At 42.0% G+C, this 20,440-nt stretch overlaps 1 protein-coding gene across 2 annotated transcripts; it reads right to left on the bottom strand.

Annotated features, from left to right (window-relative positions):
• Nucleotides 1–164: 164 nt before the first annotated feature.
• On the bottom strand, nt 165–18,649 carry slc20a1b (solute carrier family 20 member 1b). Of its 2 annotated transcripts, none has more exons than XM_079524344.1 (11): nt 18,267–18,649; nt 15,923–16,624; nt 13,895–14,035; nt 13,281–13,366; nt 12,572–12,668; nt 8,399–8,518; nt 6,674–6,949; nt 3,779–4,406; nt 3,436–3,621; nt 3,213–3,297; nt 165–2,029 (listed from the first exon to the last, which is right to left on the bottom strand). In XM_079524344.1, exons 2-11 carry the CDS (start codon nt 16,272–16,274, stop codon nt 1,874–1,876), a joined length of 2,127 nt encoding a protein of 708 aa, XP_079380470.1. In that variant the 5' UTR covers nt 16,275–16,624; nt 18,267–18,649; the 3' UTR covers nt 165–1,873. The 2 variants fall into 2 exon arrangements, with proteins under 2 accessions (XP_079380470.1, XP_079380471.1); XM_079524345.1 differs by lacking the exon at nt 18,267–18,649 and adding an exon at nt 17,663–17,783.
• Nucleotides 18,650–20,440: the final 1,791 nt, after the last annotated feature.

Genomic DNA, 20,440 nt, shown 5'->3' with positions numbered 1-20,440 from the left:
TCTGGCCACATCATAAGGATTTGTACATCTACACAACTATTTTGTTCCAATAGTTTTTATGGTACTAAAAATGGACATACATTGTAGTAATCATATGAATTATCATTTCCATCTGTAGGAGCTGCTGACACAATATATAAATAGCATACGACAACCACAACAAGTAAATGTTTTCAATTTTTATTTTATTTTTCAATTTTATTTTTGTCTGCCAGTGTAGTCAGGACAATGTATTCCGTCTCAGCATGACAAAAAAAACAGTACTTTCTTTGGTACCTTAAAAAAAAAAGAAAAAAAAAAAAGTTTAAGGCAACTACTGTACAGCATCTATAGGTCTACAATGCATTCAGTACTGCAGCCCAATGACCACACATTGGTGGCATGCCAGCGGTGATTTGTCCCCCTCACTCCGAAATATCCAGGCCAGCTCCACAACACACCAACCAGGGTAATGCAAACTACAAGTGTAGAACCCCACCGTTCCTCACTCGCCAACCCCATGAACCAAATGTGTAACTCCGTAGGAGAGGGGGAAATTGTAAGAGCAACCCGATGTCCAGGCAGGTGTACATTGATTCCACAGAGTAATAATACTGGGAATCAGCCATTACAAGTTGAATCGCAAAGCAAAAAGGACTAGTCAAGGCTTGAGCAGAACTAAAGCATTTAACCATCTAGTCTGTTGCAATCAAGTTTAACAGGAACTTTAAGGTCTTGTTTCAAAACATATTTTTATAATAAACATTTTACCATAATCAGATTCAAGTAGCTACTGTATGTCTTTTCAGGCAGAGGTTCTACAATCATGAAAAAAGTAGAACATGAATATTTGCCAATGTGAGATATGTGTATATACTTTTTAAAATGAACCATTAACTTTAACCATCGTGGCTTTATAACTTTCTTACTAAAACATGTTATTCTCTAGTGGCCCACAACTAGAAAATATCCACATCAGGTAAATCAATTACAATTTATCCTAACAAACAAAATGGGGCCAATCATTGTATATGTTTGATACCAATAGGATTAGGATAGTATACGGTAGGTAACCATTATTGTACCATATTGTTGCCTATGGTATAGTAATGGCGGAACACTGCCGCATTGTTACCTTGAACCAACTGTTTACTGTCTATCATGAGGCCAAAGGTTCAGTTGATGGGCCGTAAAATGGTCATAAATTCAGCAGGATACTGGAAGTGGCATAACCGCGGGAAACCAAGGTGACCATATCCAGGCTATTCATTCTCCAATAACAAACGGCTGTTATCAGACATTGTCATAAAAGATAAAAATCCACACAGCAATAACCTCGTTTTGCACCTAAAATACTTCTTGATTCTAGGTTAATTTCAGCATGTGTTATGACTGGAGAAATACATTTGCAAAAGGCTAATACTGCATTTTAATGGTTCACTCATCTTTCTAACTTGTAAAATAAGATTAACAAAAAAGGAACAAAGTTGTATATATACACAATTGCAGAGTAAAAAAATGGAAGTAGTGGAGTATAAAAAAAAAGAGAAATGAAAATTGATGTGTTTTTGATTAGCTCTTTACAGAACCATGAGCATTGAAAAGCAAAAAGTCAGAGCAAAGAAATGCAATCTTCCAATTTGAAGAGGTCTGGCCGAAACAGAGCAAACCACCAAATCTATGGTGAGAATGATGCAGCCAATAACCACAGGCCCATACCACAAGTCCGTTTTTAACATTTTCTATTTTTTTCCTTCCTTTTCTTCCTTAAGTCGTTTTGAGGTAAGCAATATATTTTGGCCTCACATCCAGCCTTTTCTCTTCCCCCTTCTTTCCTCTTGTGCGCCGGTGCGCGTTCTCTCTCCTTGCCCACCAATGGGGTTCAGCCCAACACTCACAGGATAACGTAGGTGAAGAGCGCCATGATGGCGGCACTTATCAGGCCAGAGATTGGCACGGTCACAAACCAGGCCATGAAGATGTTTCGGAACAAACGCCAGTCCACGGCCTTCTTGGAGCGCAGCCAGCCTACTGCCACCACGGAGCCCACCTGGAAATTAGTATGGATGTTTTTTTTAATAGCAGTTCATAACCACATTTTCTATTTCAAAATTCTTAACTTTTCCAGACTGTCAGTAGATATACGTTAGCTCATATTTGACACCTGAATACAAATGGCTGTTTATAGATGTTTATTTTGCAAATACTTTTTTTAAATCCAACGGTTAAAAATAAAGATAGGAATAGCGGAAACAGAATAAGGTTGGGAAGGCCATTCTGAAAAGGGTGCTGTAGGGATTGTGAGCTTGTTAGGTGAGTGACACAGCATGCAACTATATGCAAGTATAAATCAGCCCCATTAGCCCAGGTTCAGCACTTGGTCAATAACTGTATATCTTCAACCCAGTAAAAGAAGGTTAAAAAAAGAGCTCTAAAGTTCAATGACTTTGGTTTATTGGTTACTACTTGTTAGCTAGAGTAAAACATACTTGTAAACACGGTTTAATGACTGTAATCACTCCTGCAGAATGTTGGATTTTCCACTGCCAAAAAACATCTCTGCCTAAAGAGGAAATAATTTCATTTTCACGTCATCTATGAGCATCGGTCCATGAACGCAAACATGAATGTAGGTTTCCGTACGCAGAAACAATAGTCCTTGTTTATGTTACGTTTATGTTTCTGATATCTACTTTGCTGCATAACTCAGCATCACAAATAACCAACTTGTCTATGTATGTATATATACAAAATTCAAAGCTATTGTCAAATTTCCTTTCAGACTAAGTTGGTTGCGGATGCGGCCGCTTTTCCAGGCTGTGATGTACAAGCAGCTGTGTAAGAGTGTGCGTTCAGTCAAACGAAATAATTCTTGCCTTGCTTTCGATGACATCAAGTTCACTGCCTCACTTTGGCCTGCACTCTCACGCAGTGCAAATGATTTTTTACTGTACTGGCCTGCCTGCTCCAAACACCATAAAGAATACTGCTTGTATTCTCAATTGTCATTTTTGAAATTCTGAAGTTATACTTATCCAGACCTGGAAATTACTCAAATCAAATTCCATACACCCAACATTGCTGAAAGACATGGGCCCCATGCCCGGTTTTTATTAAGAAAGTTGCCCGACACAAGTTTAGGATCCTGTTTACTATAGCTGCTCCACACATTAAATAGCCTCCTCCTCCATGTCTCTGTCTAGTTTTCAGACCACAATGTCTGACCAGCTTACCTTGCAGTGGGTGGTGGAGACAGGCAGGCCAATGTTAGAGGCAACCACCACAGTCAGGGCTGAGGCCAGTTCAATGCTGAAACCACTGCAGGGGAAAGAAACCAGACATGAGTTAATCAGTTGGATGTGTATGGATGCCGGCTGGTAATGTCTGGGAAGGATGTGGCGATTTGCCAGCATGGCTTTCTGAGTGAGAATAAAACGGGTCTGCAAATATCTTTACCTGGAGGGGGTGATAGGAGTCAGGTCTTTGCCCATGGTCTGGATCACTCTGCGACCCCACACCCAGAGCCCAAGACAGATACCCACTCCTCCATAGAGAAGCAACCAGATCGGAGTGGGCGCAGTTGTAACCACACTACCGCTCGTGTACACCAGCCACAGAGCAACCAGTGGGCCGATCGCATTACTGCAGAGAAGAGGATAGGTTATTAATTTCAATCGCTGCCAAAGAACTCTAGTTTGATCCTGTAAATAGAAATAAATATGAAAAAAAAGATAGCCCTAGTCTAAATGAAGGTGAAAGGTAACCGATTAGAACGCTGCATTCATTAACACCGGCATACCTAACATCATTGCCGCCGTGGGCGAAGGATCCGAAGCAGGCGGTGAGAATCTGGAGGAACCGGAAGAGAGTGGAGACCTCAGGCCTGTCTTTGTCCAGCCTATCTTCATCCAGAGAGCTGTGGCTGCCCGCATCCTCTTTCACAATCTCCAGTGTTACATCACCCTCCGCGATAGTCTCCGGAGTCATGTGTTCTGCCACGGCATTGCAGTAGCTGGTGTAGCTGTCCATGCGGACGCGCTTCCTCTCCTGGCCGCCTGAACTCGGGGCCTTGTCGCCCTCCTCGCAGGAACGGAACTCCCCCTCCTTGTGCCTGTATTCGCCGTGCAGGCCGATGATGGCCATGGTGTAGGAGGTATAGCTGTTGTTGCGGCGGATGGGTCTGTCACCACCCTCACCCATGCAGTCGCCGACCTTGGCCAGGTGCAGCTTGTGCAGCAGGTCCTTGTAGAGACCAGAGTCCTTATGGACCGTGTGGTACGTGCTGTAGCCGTTGCTGGGGATGTGAGCCGGCCTGTTGTTGAACTGGACCTGGCTGTTGAACTGGACCTGGTTGGGCGTGTTGGTTTGGCCATTGCTCTGCTGGACTTCGTTGTTGACCGCATCTTGATCGTTAGATTCTTTGGGGTCTATTAAATTAAATAAAAAAACGGAAAAGATTTATTACAGTTAAAGTTTGCCAAAGAATAAAATAAGATGGAAAAGATTTATTACAGTCAAAGTTTGCCAAATAAGACTAATAAAAAAGAAAACTGTGCTTCTTCGAAACTGTCCAAAAACAATAAGGAAATTGTAAACAGGAAGCGTTTGAATTGCAGTTTCTTCCTCAGGCAGCAACGAGGAAGAAGTCCTAGTACCGTAGTTTGAAATGCATAGTCTGCTGCAAGTTTGTTAACAAGCAGTCTGGTGTTCCTTTACTTCCAATGTGCTGCGTGAAGTCTGCACTGGTGAATAGCTTGAATAAATGTATGGCTACAATTAAGAGTTACTGCCTCTGATTGGCCGACCGCATACATGCTGGATGTTTTTAATACTATTGTGTCTATTTAATAACTCCTGTTATGCCTCGATTCTTTTGCTTTGTTAATTTCAAAATAAGGACTTTTCATTTTTAACAGTTTCTAAAATGTCTGATCCCAGATACAGCAACATGCAGCTAGCCAATCGCGGTGCAGGAGGCGGGACAATGGAAGTGAGGAAGAATTTCAGAGAAGCCAAAATTTCTAAAATAGATTAAAAATACTTAACGGTAACACCGATTAACGGAGCTTCGCAAACGTTTCCACTGTCTCCTACTGCTACTTTATGCATCTTTGAAACATCTCATCAACACTCAACCGACCCCGCGGGTGTCCGTGAATAGGGTTGGGATTCGGAACCGGGTCCGTTTCAGAACCGGTTCCGACATTGCGGATCCGGTTCCATCAGCTTTTTTATTAACGGTTCTCGAAACGGTTCTCATCAGTCGTCATTTAGCTCCGCTGTGTCTGTGCATGCATGCAAGCAGAGCCAAGTTACTGGGGTGACGTCACCCCACCTAAATGAGTGAGTGGGGTCGGGGAGGATACGCCCACTGTTCTGTGCATTCAGCGACCGGTCACCGGAGCGAGCAGGGACAGTATCTCGAAGAGATCTCCAAAGTCTGGTTAACAGAGGGAAATGACTCAGGCCGAGCACGCAAAGTGCAATAAATGTGATGCCACAGTTTCCTGCAAAGGTTGTTGCAACTTGTACCAGGTGCACGTCCACATTGAGGAAACATCTCAAAATCAATATGCCTACACGAGTCCACGACTCGCGAGATTAATCTAGGGCTAGGCACATCGTGTTCGAGAGCCTGCGTAAAGCCGTGCCCGCACTCCCTGCAGTTCCACCACAGCCGGCGGGGGACGAGGATGATGCAAGACTGGTTCACTTTCCAAAGGCTAGTAACGTTAGAAAATTAAAACTAACCCTCTACAGAGCTTTTTATTAGGCTTATTGTACAACCGTTGTTAATGGTGTTAATTTAGAAGGCCAATGACTCGACGTCTCTGTCTGATATTTTATAAAAATCAATTTGTCTGCACTTATTTTTTACAACTTATAAGCAACTCAACTGCTTTTGAATTGGCTCTAAATAAATCACGAGACTGTTGAGCCCAGCCTTTAGGTGCATATATACCTCCATAGATTGATTACTTTATAAACAGTTTGCAGAAAAAAGCACAGGAACGTAGCCTACAGTTCAATACAAGGTCTGCTAAGAGGATTTCATAACCCAAGAAAGCACTATGGCTTGTTTCCATTAGGGTAACTGGGGTCCTTCATATTAAATTCATCTGAACATTAAAGACACAACATTTGTCACCACAACATCATTATTGCAATGTGTACTGTATATTAAATATACAGTACAAATTGCAATATACAGTACAAATTGCAACAATGATATTGTTGTGTTGGCTAGCTGGTGGTGGTGATGACGTTTAAATTAGTGCCACCTCATAATTGTAAAGTGCAATTCCAATAATTTAATTTGTGTTTATTATGTACTTGGTTAGGTAATATAAGCATAATGTATGGGGAAAAAAATAATATTAGGAACCGTTAAGGGAACCGTTAGGAACCGGAACCGTTAAGAGGGGTCCGGTAAGGATCCGGATCCGTTAAAATCCTAACGAATCCCAACCCTATCCGTGAACAGACAGTGGTACAGTACAGCTGTGTCTACTAGAGAGTGGATTCACTTTCAAGGGACCCTTGGATACCGCCGTCCAAAATAAAGAAAAGGTAACAGAGGGTCCCGAAAGGGGCTACACATGACCCATTATATTTTTGTGTCGTGGGGTCAATGTAGTTTCTCTCGTCTTGTACTGCAATTGGCCGTCCTAATCTTGTCTCTGACTACACTTACCACCATTAGAAACGCTGTACTCTGTGTCATCAGGATCTCCAATGTCAAAAGCCACTTTGCGCTCTCTGTTGTCGGAATCGTCAGAATCTCCTATATCAAATGCCACTCTGCGCTCCTCGAGGGCCGGCTGGGGCTGGGCAGGGGAGTCCTGATTGGACACTGCGGTGGAGGCGAGTGTGGGGGTAGATGCTGGCTTCAGGATTGGACACTGGGCTTCTCTCAACTCCCTCTTTTCCATCAGGGGGCTCTCCGAGGGGCTGGACGACTTGATATCCCCTAGCAGAGCAGAGGGTCAGGTGAGAGCCGGCTTGGGTTGTGTTCAAACATGCATGCAGTACAGTAGTGGAATATGAGAAGGTACATGTGTTTCCTTTCAACCCCAGCTCTGGGGAACATCCAAGAGTTGCATAACTAGTCAGACAAGAACACTTTTGTCCTAGTGAAGCCTGTGTTAGCCGTGTTCAAAACTGAATCCGTTCACAGGATCAGATACATGGATTATTTATGACCGTAAAAAGATCATATTGACACTAGCACTAGCAGGCCGCTTATGTTATCCAAGTCATCAAGATTCAACAGAGCAGACTCCTCAAATTACATTTGTCTGTGGTTTAAAAGTGAATCAGATACTAAATGCAAATATTTTCTTTCCCAGGGACTTTTTGTTCTCATGATCAGTTGACACGAACTGGTCAAATCTGGAGTTGAAGTGGTTCTTTTTGACTGGGGCCATACTAGCTTCAGTTAACCTCAGCCTTCATCCTGCCCCTAGAGTTCAAACTACGTTGCAACAACTTAAGTCAACCTAGGGGCTATTTCAGTTAAGAGGGTAAAGCCCAATTAGTGGATCACTATGACCCAGAATTAGATGCTTGTCTGCTGGACAGGGGTGGACCCAGACAGATAATTATTGCCTGCTATTTTTGAACATTTTGGATAAAAATCTTGAATGTTTGAAAAATGTAATTTTGAACTCTTCCAACCACACACTAAACAAGACTGTGGTTGAAACCAGTATTTTGTGGGTAAAAAAAACAAAAAACAAAACACCACTACAATAATAAAGGGCTTTTTATCAACTTTTCTGTTCCGAGTGTGCATAAGCCTTATTGGCTTAGCTTCCTCTTCCAGAGTTTAATTAATTCTTTACAGCTAAATATATTGAGAAATATATATGAGAACACACAAGCAGATTTTTTAAATGAATCAAGTTAAACAAGTACTGATTAAGTCATCCAGCCATTTGATACCAGTGTTGACAGCTTTGCTCTCAACTAGTTTCTGGCTTGGGTAAAGCCTGATCTATACCTGGTTGCACACCAGTGCCTCGCAATGAAAATAGCCAATGTACTTCACAGCACATCATGTAATGCATTGTCAGCTTCATCTGCTATTTTCAGCGCAAGACACGATGCACAACCAAGTGGAGGCTTAAGAGACAACAATGAACATTCAAATGACATTCATTCACAAGTGTTGAAATTGAGTAGTATTCCTTTTAGAACCACACTACTCTTATGACTAAATAATCCTGCACTCATCCTTGCAGTTTTATATTAAGCCCATGTCATTAACATTTTGACCATACACCATGCATGCTAAATCCCTGATTTGTTCTGGGCTTAAAAAAACAACCCTTTATTTCACTGTGACCAGCATAACCTGTTGAGTATGATTAGACAATGCATTAAGTCATAGTCAGTTAAACTGTAAATGTCAACTTACGTTCAATCTTCTTCTTCAGGTGTGGGCAGACAACAAACCAGACCACAAGAGCGGTCAGTACAGCGAATCCCAGAGAGATGAGCAGAGTACCCCACCATGGAATCTTGTCGAATCCCAGCACTGGAGATACACAAGATACACATGGGAGAAATAGAAGGAAAGCCTACCTTAGTAAGGACAATGAGCATTCATTCATATAATTGACACCTAACATTAGTTTTCTTGTACACAAGACAGAACATGGACTCATGGAGCCTAGTGACAAAATTTAAGAATACTGACAAAATATACATGCATTCTTATCTACATTTGATTAGACTAGAGGGACAGGTTTTAATATCACTGATATAATATGCATATCATTTAGTTGTTAATTCATTGTGCAGTGGCATAGTCAAATATGGTGAGCACGTGTATACAATCAATATGTAGTTGTTATGTAACAATTTAAGGTGAAAGAGATGGCACTGTGACCTCTGAGTGCCCAGCTAACAATGAACTCCATAAAAGGCTATTGGGGGAGAAAGTAAGACAAGAAAATAAAAAAGGGGCAGCCATCCACTGAAGAGTGTTGCATAAAATGCTCCTTCTTGCCAAGACTGCAGTAAAGCGTGTGAATATAGTGGTGGTTGCAAACGCAGTGCAGTGCATGCTGGCAGATCATTACAGATTTCCCCAGAGAAAGAGCCACTGTTATCATACAGACGCGCTGCAAGTCAGCAGTGTGGTTAGAAAATGCGAAAACAAGAGCTGTTGAAAATTCCAGTTAGTCTCCGTCTCTGGTGAGGTGACCTTGGTCATATGTAATTAAAAAGCCACTAACTTTTGGAGGCAGTTTGGGATGCAAAAAATAAATAACGGGAACTGAGGGCTTAGAGATAAGTGTCCCGGTCGCCGTGTTCATTTTGAGGGCAGAGTCCACCGCACACTCTCCCCACTGACTCATTCTCACATGCTGCAGTAGGAGACTGCGGCGCACAGCAAAGCACATAAGTGATGTGTATTTAGTTACGCAATGCAAACTCATCCCCTCCTGGACGGAAAAAAACGGAAGGTGCCGATATGTCCCAGTCCCAGAAACCAGCTGAGGCACATGCCTTTGACTAGAATGTTTAAGAAATAGTACAAATAGTACAAGACAGCCAAAAACAGATGTGGATAAGACTGCCACCATTGGGTTGTAGTTAGCCTTGGGGTTGCAAAAAGAATAAGGGTGGTGATAAAAATAAGCAACGCTCAAAAAGGGAAGAAAAATGGTGTCTGTGTTGGAATAGTCAAACCATATCTGTGGGATATCTGTGAGCTGACACATTATGTCAGAATGACCTCTTCATTCTCTCCCCATTTCCTGTCTTTATACTCTTCAGCTGGGAAAAAGGGCACTTGCTCATCATATGACAAGCACTCCTACACAAAAGGGTGAGTCTATACCACAGCCATGCAGTCAGTGGGATGAATGGGATTGCTCAGGAAGTGGAAATTTAACCAGAGTTGCGTTCCAAACCCCTCCCATGGCCTACATTACACAATAACATGCCGTGGGTTTTTTCCTCTTCTCCCCCATCCACCATGTATAGTTCTGCTCACCATAGACATTGATTACATAGACGGTTAACATGAGAGTTTGAAACACAATTATTGGCATTTAACCCAAGGACAATAGTCTTAATGTTGTACTAGGCAATGTGCCTAAACCATACCAGGTTGTCTACTGGCCATAGACAATTCTGAAGGTCAAAATTACATGTACTGCCCTACTTAATTGAACTTTAATTAAAAAAAAGGGGGGGGGAAAGGAAAAGAGGGGCTTTGAGAAAGTATTTTGTTGGATTGATCACACAAGTAATACATCTCTGCTTTGGTGCGATTCGCTGTTTCCATGCGATTGTTTAGCGTTACCTAAGCAACCGATACCACTAGGCATTTGTTTTTCAGAGGGGAACCCAGGCAGAAAATTAACATTCCAGTTGAAGCGTATTGATGTTCATCAATGGAGAATGGTGTGCGCTGGTCCATATGTATTATCACTACAATACCCAGCTCTGTACAAGTTAAAAACAAAAAAACAAAACAAGAACAGATATACCATTGCAGTTAAAGGTTCATATTGGTCTACAAAGTGCACTATAGTGCACTTTAATGGCTTCATAACACTCATTATAAATGTTTACAATTATTCATGCAACCGTTTATAACAAGGATTATGAAGTATTAAAAGTACAGAAGTATAGAATTGTGCTATGGTAGTTAATGTGCTGTTCCATAAACATTTTTGGGAGTGTTATGAAGTGCTATAAAGTCTTATGAGTGCATTATAATGCATAATAAAGCTATATTGCATTATAATTATTTATTGTAGAAATTTTACTTAAATATAAATATCTGACATAGCTAAACAAATATATATAAACCACCCTGGTAATATCCAAGTGGCAACTAACCAACCACCATTTAAAGTGACATTCTGATATGCCCATAGAGGAACATTAATATTCCATCATGCAATGATAAAACTCAATACTCATTTATGAAAATTAACAACTCTTTCCTAAAACTAGATACAAGACAGACTAATACTTTGAGACCAATATTGGACAGAATAATCCTGAGGGAATTCATGGGCTTTAGAAACACCTGGTAATATAAGACAACATATATAAGATAACATATCTGGAAATATAATTCAACTTTGAATGTAAAAGCCTGCTAAATCATTCATGTATATTTATATATAGTATCTGAGAGCAGTCCTGCTGATCATAGAGCTCCTCTGAAAGCAGTGCAACTGTTTATATTCTTAAATTCTGCATTTTAAAAACAAAGTTTAGTAGGTGAAAACCTCAAGTGCCACAAAGTCTCATCTGTAAACAATCTACTTTTGACCTCCAAATTCTTTGGCGCATTCATGTCTCACATGCTGAAGTGAGGTCTCTGGCACTGGCGTATAAAGTATAGGAATGTACCGTCTGTGGTGTCCATTTGCACCACTCGGTTAAGGCGTAGGCCATGGAACATGCTACATGAGTCATTACAGAACACCATGACTCCCCTCCCCATAACCCCACACCGCTCAGCAACAACAGTTGTCCAATCCTCCAGGGCCTCTTGTGTACTAAAGATCCAACGGTAATAAACATACTTACTTTGGGGGGGAAAAAAATAAAACTACAACTTTTACCTCCCCATGTATACTGACTGGACGGTACAATAAGGTTAGCATTCCTAGCATTGTCATTCTAAATATTAGTACTTGACAGGGGAAATTGACTGTAGCTCAATGACCGGGATTATCCAAGTGCTAAATTGGCTCAGTTACACTTAGGGTAGGGTGTACAGTGACAAACTTCCTCAACCATATGTGGGCATTATGTTGTAGTGTGCACATTTAATCCAATTACCTAATTACTTACTGCAGGAGGGGCTAGATTGGCAAAGGTGGCTGGAATGCAATCTCCCATGAATTTTAAATGAGCACCCTGAATACAGGTGTGAATACAGTCAGAATGTGACTGACTGGGCTGTACTATGGGTCTACTATGGGTACTGCGAGTGATCTCCTTGTGCATGTCTGCTGATGTGCAAGTGCACATGCAGCAAGCAGTGCATATCTGGTCATATTCTGGCCTGTAGCCTTCATTTAATGGCCCAGGCCAGCTAACTTCTTGAACAGATAGGTCCTGTAGAGAGAAGAAAACAAAAGGAGCAAAAGTCGCTCATTTAATGGAGTGTCTTGATGAGGGAAAATGGCAACAACAAAGCACTCAGAGAGCAATACTTAGCAATGCAGGGCAGCAATAAAACTACTGGTAGTGGCAAATTATGGGCCATTTTAAAAACACCCTCTTCACATGTTTTTTTTCCTCCCCGGTCTCCAAAAGGCACAGACACTGACGTCAAGAATAAATGAAAACTTATTTCCATCTTTCCCTGTTGTGCTCATCTCTTTAAAAAAAAAAAGAAGAAAGAAAGACCCACATAGAACCACAGGCAAGAGAGCCTCACTCAAAACAACCTGTTAAAATAAACAGGTTTTCTGTGAAAGTGGTAAACACAGTCTGGTTCAGTCAGGAATAAGTATGGTCATCCGGCTGTATGAGGGAGCAGTTTATTTTAAGCTGTGGCTGTGGGCAGGCATGCAGAGCAGAAAGGAGTGGAACAATGAATGATACTCACTCGGAGCTCCAGTGAACATGATGGAGAACAAGTTGATTCCCATGGTGATAGCATAGAAGACGGGCAGGGCCCTCAGTCCATTGGGCACAGGATCTTTCTATATTGGAAGAAGAAAGGTAAAGTCAGAAGCATAAACAGGCTGTGAGAAATTCTGCCTTGTTGTAATAGTCAGGTTTTGATGTCAGAATAGGATGAGGGAGTAAGATGAACCCGACTTTAGGATGGCAATAGCAGGAAGACACTACAAACTTTAGAGCAGTGATTCTCAAACCTTTTTAGCTCGAGACCTAAAGAGAAATGTGATGTCTCCTGGGACCCAAAGTCTCAAACTAGCTCACAGATCTGCTATTTACACAGGTTTTTTCCCCATCTAATTTATTTTTTCATTACATTATTTTAAAAAGTGTTTGAATTTGTTTTTAATTAATACACTTTTTTTTTTAAATAAATACAACAATGGCATATTCACTCACGAGCCATAAAAATGGGGCTCAACCCACACATGGGTTCTGTCATTTTTTGAGAAACGGTGCTTTAGGTTTAGAGATCAAATGCTTTCTAGATTAATTGTGACATAATTTCCTCTTTGGAACATCAGGCTTGGAATGCCACAGCGCTCAAATGTAAACATTTCTCTCCGCAAATGTCATTAAACACATTACAAAAACCTTCAGCGAAAACTAGAATAATTTGATAACAGCCACATTACCTTGGTCAAGATGAATTTGCGTACAATGTAGAAAACAATGGCTGACATAATCCCAGACAACAGGGGGCTCAGGAACCAGGAAATAACTGCATAGAAAGGAAAGACAGGCATTGCTAAATCGTTTACAACAAGTAGTAGTAAACAGAGTTGACATTAGAGTAATGTGCCTGTGAATCATTGATCACAGACAAGTAGAAGTCAAGATGTCATGGGATTGTTTTATCCCTTTGTTTCAAGATAATACAACTCATAAAAGTCAGTTATAACACTGATAAATCTGCTTTAGATAAGTCCTACACACGTAATAAATATGGCATATATCCAGGACTATAACATTTTCTGAATAACACGTTTATACATGCAGAGTTTGCTGCAGAACATTTCCCTGGTGGCAACTCTGGCGATATACACTGAATAGTTATTTGCATTTGAGCATCACTCTTCTATTAGCAATACCGAACTTCATATTAAGCAGTGATCGATGTACACTACATTCTTGGCTACAGTCCACCAGTATAGCGGCCAATGACATAGGATGCAACCGCTAATCCTAAGAATATCATGCCAATTCCAACACTGAATGTTTCTAGGGTAGCAAAAGGTTTCTGACTCACCAATACGAAGGAGTTCAAGCCACTTGACCCCTTGCTGGCCTCTGGCGACCAGCGAGAACCCAATAGTAGCACCAACAATACAGTGGGTTCCAGAAATGGGAAGTTTAAGAAAGGAGGCAACCAGTTGCCACACAGCAGAACCTGGTGAGAATGAGTAAGTTAATTAAGTTAGTTCAGCAGACATGTCTTACTGTCATGATTACTAGTACACAGTACACGGCTCTGGACAACAACTTGGCAATAGTACTACCACCTTGCGAGGTCCGATCTGGCCTGCATTTCATGGTTACGTTATGTTACGTTTGTCTTCTGTGAAGAGCTGTTCACACTTCACAGTCACACTGTGTACACCATGTTATGTTTGTCTTCTGTGAAATTCTGTTCATACTGTACACGGAGTGAAATTCCTAGTACATGCAAATGTTAAGGCGTAAAGACAATACAGCATAAACCATGTAGAAAGACGACTTATATTATCCCAACATAAATGTGTCGAAGTAGAGAGGAGGGAAATGCATTAATAACCAATGTGGTACGCTCTTCAGAAGTTCAATGTGTAGCAGGAAGAGGCTCTTGGATCAAGTTAATTGCAACCGCAGGTCGCATTTACTATAAAATAATGCATTTCCTGTCAGACAGTCAGACCTCAAACCCTTAGATCTCCATATATGGAGCTGACCTGTTCTGACATTCCATATGTTGATCCTTCCCCATCCATTGTTCCTCTTCGATGTTTCCCTTTTGACTGATACCTGTCCATTTAAACTCTAGACGGGCCTGCCCCAAAGTTATTGGCAGCCGGCGAAAACAGGCCTCTCAACAGGCCCGTCCCTACCTGGGCACTCATCAAACCCTGTACACTCAAGATTCGATACACCACCAAGATACCCATGTACCTGTCTAAATACTTCCTTAATGTCAACGAAGTCCACACCCACAACACCAGAGGGAGTTCAACTAACCATGTGCAACCCAGATTCGGCACAAACAAGGGACTAAATTATTTTCGCTCCTATGCCACCAAAATGTGGAACGCCCTACCAACAGTCATTAAGACATCCGAATCCCCTTGACTCCATCTGAATCCCCCACCCACCCCTTTCCCCTCACTGTATATGTTTTTCCCCCTTTTTACTTCCTCTATAACGATTTCCTGTTTTTTGGCTATATAGAAGTGTATATGTACGTCTCTAAATGTTATGATGAATTGAACATGGTAGACCCTACTGTAAACAAGTGTAATGCTTTATGGTGCCGTTCACAGTTAATTATAGAGTTGTGCTTGAAATGTACTGTAATTCTCCAAACTGTTAATAAATACTTCAATCAATCAACACTGCCCCCGCTGCCACCCATAGATTTCCATATATGGAGCTGACCTGTTCTGACATTCCATATGTTGATCTGACCTCATCAAACCCTGTACACTCAAGACACGTATATATGGCCAGTACAGAATTCATTCACAAAGTGCCAGCGCTCGCCCAGCAGTCTGCTGTCACCCAAAAGGGACGAGGTCGCTTCTCGCCCTCAGGAGTCTTACTGGTATTACGGTCAGACAGTATTACTTGTTGGTCTTCAATTGTTACATCATATTTCTCAATGGCTCAATTTAATGTTCCAAAGTTACACATACTCAGGGGGAAAAAAAGAACACTTGTGTAAAGTGAGTGGCGCCTTTTATAATGTATGATGAAGTCATCAAGTGGCATCAAAGTTCTGTAAAAAGTCTATAGACTTGGCTGCCACTACATCATAGCAGTGGCACCCACTATGTCATAGTAAGACTACATCAGGCAGGGTACTGTGGCATCCACTACGTCACAGTAAGACTTTGCTGCCACAAGATGTCAAGGGCTAGCGCCACTCAAAACTGATGTGATTCATACATTGTTGGCCCAAAAGTCGAAGTCTACAGAAAGGCAAGCTTGACTCAAATACCTATATGTTAAAACATTCTGCTTTCAAAAATGTTTTGGAAGTTTGATTTTCAATAAAAAAGTAAATAAGTTGCAGACAGATACTCACCAAACATTGCACTGACGGATCCAGCCATCAACACATGCTCAGAGCCATTGTACATGTGAACGTCAATAATGCCCGTCCGGATGGTTTCACTAACTTTGGCCCCAAGAAGCACAGATCCGACAGTCTCAAACACGGTGGCCAGAATGCAGGCTTGTCGCAAGGTGACCACCCCAGAGCCTACAGCTGTGCCAAATGAGTTGGCAACATCATTGGCACCCACTGAAAAGGCTAGGATGAAGGCAATGATGAAGCCGACTATCAGCAGCCACATGTAATCCGTCAGTGGGCCCTGTGTAGCAGCTACAGCTACTGTGCTCACCAGTATCATCGTAGCAGTTGTTGTTGAAACCATTGTGACTATAATTTGACTAACTTCACAATCTTAAAGGGAATGAATGCCTGTGAAAATAGATTTGCAATCTATAAAGAGCAGCTAATCAAATAGAGGGTATATACATGTAATAAATAATCGTTTTCCTCAACCTCTACTGTCCAACAGGACTTCTGAAGCTGTGTAGATTTGGTGAGAAGGAAGGTTTGTCTAGGAATGACTAAAAATAAATAAACTAGAGGTATGGTGTGGGCGTATTGCTATCCCGTAATTAGACTTGTTCTGTTGCTGATTCTTTGGAGGAGAGCTATCAAGCAGACTGAGCGGACACCCATTATGCAACTGTAACTGCAGATGAATGGAGGTACATCCTGAAAGAAAGTGAGAAGAAAAACAAAATCAGCTTTTAGTCATTTCACCCTTAGGGCTGCTTGAGAAGTACACATTCAATATTGATATTCATAAACAACTTGTTACATAACAAGCGCGCGTGCGTGTGCGCGCACACACACACACACACACACACACACACACACATTCAATATTGGTATTCATAAACATAACTTATGTTACATAACAAGCGCACACACGCACCAGAGAGAATACTGCAGGAAAATAAATTCAACATCAGACCAGATCACTTACATTAATAATAGGCTAAATAATTGTATTAGACACAGACAGTGTAGGCTAAAAATGTAATGAACATTACACAAAGTAAAATACTTTACACAAAGTAAAATACTTGGACCGAAATTTAAGTGAACACCCTTGAATTATTTCCAGAAAACTCGGAGGGAAGCCATTTTATGGATAATGTCGCAGGATGAAATCAATTATATTACATTATTTACGCAACTAAACACGTCGCTTTTAGTTCCAGATGCATAGACAGTCAATAAGGCGAACCCCGACTGATTAACAAATCAGTGAAGCCAAGAAGCGACATAACCTACAGACCCAAAAATACAGCTGATCTTAATAACGATACACATAGATGCCCACGTGTCGTCATTCATTCAAATGATGTTGACTATGAATCATCCCAAACGCGCCGTCCTGAACAGCAACAACAATATAATCATTTTCACGAAATCTTCCGGGAAAAACTCGGTCACTTCTCTATTTTTTAAAAACGCGGGCTATTGTTTTTAACCGTTACGACGTTAGAGAATATCCTGCTTTGGGTGCAATGAATTTACAGCGATTAAAGACAGAAAACCAAACCGGATGTGACCAGCTTTTTTTTAAAGAGAACACAGAGTACTGTCAGGATAAGTTAACGCAGCTCCGTCACGATAAAAACAACAACAATACTCCCGTTTATCTATAAAGCTCAATGTGTTTGATAATACATATTGTCGTTCACGCGCTGAACAGATGGGCGATTCTTCTAGCCTCAAGGTTACCTTTATCGTTACGCCTGGTTTATACTTGGGTCGCGCGCGCGCGCCGCCCGAAAGCAGCCGATCTACAAGCTCACCGCGCGGAGCATCCGCGGCGCGTCGTGGGCTTGTAGATCGGCGAAGAAGCAACCCTGAATGACGGGAAGGGAAGGCTAATGTTAGCATCGACTTATATACAAAACTATGTGGTCTTATTTTCGTCCCAGAAGCCCCTTTTTGTTTTTACTAGACAAGACAAAAAATTGTGTTTTCACTTTGCAGTTGAAAACTGCGAAATTTCACTCAATGTAACATGTAATTCACAAGTAGCTGATGTGGTCCATAATTAAGTATAAGTATGAACGCCACATCACGATATATTTGAATGTTACATTTATAGCCTCAACAGTAACATTAGATCAAAGACATCGTAACGGTATGTCACACATTTTGGGTAAAGAAAGATGCCAGTATCAGTAAACAGAGACAGACACTGATGATGGCTCCATGCTAACGTTAGCTTAACCCAGGGTAGTAGTATGGACCGCGGTAACGCGCAACATCACCACGTCCCCTCTCTCTCTCTATGGCACGTTGATATTATAAAACAAACTGCGTTTAAACTTACCACACGTTGCAGTTGTCAATTCTTTGAAGAACGGGGTTGAGTTTTGCTAGCAAAAGAAAGCGAATCGCACCCAGCCCGCGTTCGCTCGAGACGAAGGGGTTTATGATGGTAGCGCGCGCGGGATAACGGAAACTAAATTATCATTTAAACAAAACAAAAACCAGAAAAACAAAGTCCACCTTTGTTAAACGTAATAACCGTATCTGGTTTGCTAATTGAATTTCCCTTGCGTTTCCCCAGTCCGCGGTAACAACTGTCCGTTAACTTGATATTGTCGGAGCGAAAATCCCGTACGAAATCCAGAAATATCTAGTTTTGAATGAGTCACGAGCGTCACCTCACAGTCAGTCACTCAGCAGCAGCACCGCGTGCGTAGAATTTGCCGGTAGCTAACTAGCAGCCAGCCAGGCCAGGCGGTGCTCTTTTTAACACTGTGACGTAACATTGCCGTGGAACTCGAACACGCCCCACAATACGCCCTGCCTGCTGCTGAGCACCCGCCCACACACACACACACACAGTCACAGTCACACACACACACAACACTAGTGTTGACTCACTAGTCTACTGTCATCAGACTAGTATATTTCCAATACTTTGGAAGTTAACTGACGTTTTTCGTCACCGACCTAACCCACAATTCCCAACACACATGGTGGACCCTATTGTAAACAAGTGTAATGCTTATGGTGTGGTGTCGTCCACAGTTAACAGTGTTAATTGTATTGAGTTGTGCTTGAAATTACTGTCATTTTCCAAAACTTAAAAAATTATTCAATCAATCCCATCACTCTCCCCGTCACTCACCCAAGTAGTAAGCCACCAGGGCATCGTGACACCACGTGACATCAGCCCGTCTTGACTCGAGTGTGGTGTCTTGAGTCCTGTGTCCTATATGTGCTGTATCCTGTGTCTTGCTTGGGTCCTTCCTTTATGCTATTCAATCTGCTGTCAGAGTGATGTATGTGTCTGACACATACATCATTATGTCATAACCCCATATAAGGAGATCCAGAATTACAGATACTGTCAGAGTGATGACTCTGACAGTATCGATATGTCGTTATTCCCACCTGATGATCCAACAAATGGGGCTATAGGTTGTTCAATCTGTGTGTCAGTGTCCTGAGCCGTCAGGCTGGGTGCATGCATGGCTCCGGCCATGAAGCTGAGCTGTACTTTGTCTTTGCAATAAATCTGGACTCCGAAACCTTCATTCATCTGTCTGTTTCAGACTTTCTTCTGAGTATTTTAGTTTGTTTATGGGCTTTATAGAGAGAAAACCAGTCTCTCTGTTTAGTCCAGATACTTCAGGAGCTCTAGGTGAAAGCCTTTGTAACAGCCACCCCCAGATTTCCCATGGAAATCTGTACCATATCAAGAAGGCTTGAACAGTTTATGTCGGCCCTTCGAGCCACCCCATTGGAAGCGTACCTGGACCTTCGGGCCACCCCATTGAAAACGTACCTGGCCCTTGGGGCCACCCCATCGAAAGCATGCCACCCATCTTTTTGGCGGCTTGTAACCGCGGACCGCAACCATGTTCTTTCGGTCATGATCCACACTTCATGACCATAGGTGAGAGTAGGAAGGAACAAAGATTGCTCGGTTAGACAGAGAGCTTTGCCTTCTGGCACAGCTCTTTTCGTCACAACAGTGCACTGTAGGCCTACTTACCAGTAAGACACCTAAGGGCGAGAAGCGACCTCGCCTAAAGCAGTGGTCCCCAAAGTGGGGTCCGGGGACCCCCAGGGGGTCCTTGAGGGAGTTCCAGGGGGTCCCCAGCTAAATTTTGGTTTTGGTTTCATTCTGTACACTCTCAGAGTTAAATTAACATTGATTTTACAATACAAATTGGGGTCCAACCGTCCCAGAGATAGAAATGCCATTAAATGGGGGGTCCGTAGACTAATGTATGTCAAACTGGGGGGGTCCTTGAAATTATACAGGTTGAGAATCACTGCTTGGACTGTAAAAATCTTCTCTTCCGTGGCTTGGCATGTATATTCAAATGGGGGTCCGCGGGCTAATAAATGTCAATTTGGGGGTCCTTCCTTGACATGAAAAAGTTTGGGAACCACTGGCCTAAAGGACGAGGTTGCACGCATCGTGCACGCATCAGACTGCTGGGCGAGCGCTGGCGCTTTGGCATGGGGGGGTCAGATCAACATGGA

The sequence above is a fragment of the Electrona antarctica genome (assembly GCF_951216825.1).
Source record: "Electrona antarctica genome assembly, chromosome: 16".
In the NCBI taxonomy this organism is placed as follows: Eukaryota; Metazoa; Chordata; class Actinopteri; order Myctophiformes; family Myctophidae; genus Electrona; species Electrona antarctica.
Note: the sequence above shows the minus strand (reverse complement) of the source record. Positions and strands in the feature narration are given on the sequence as shown.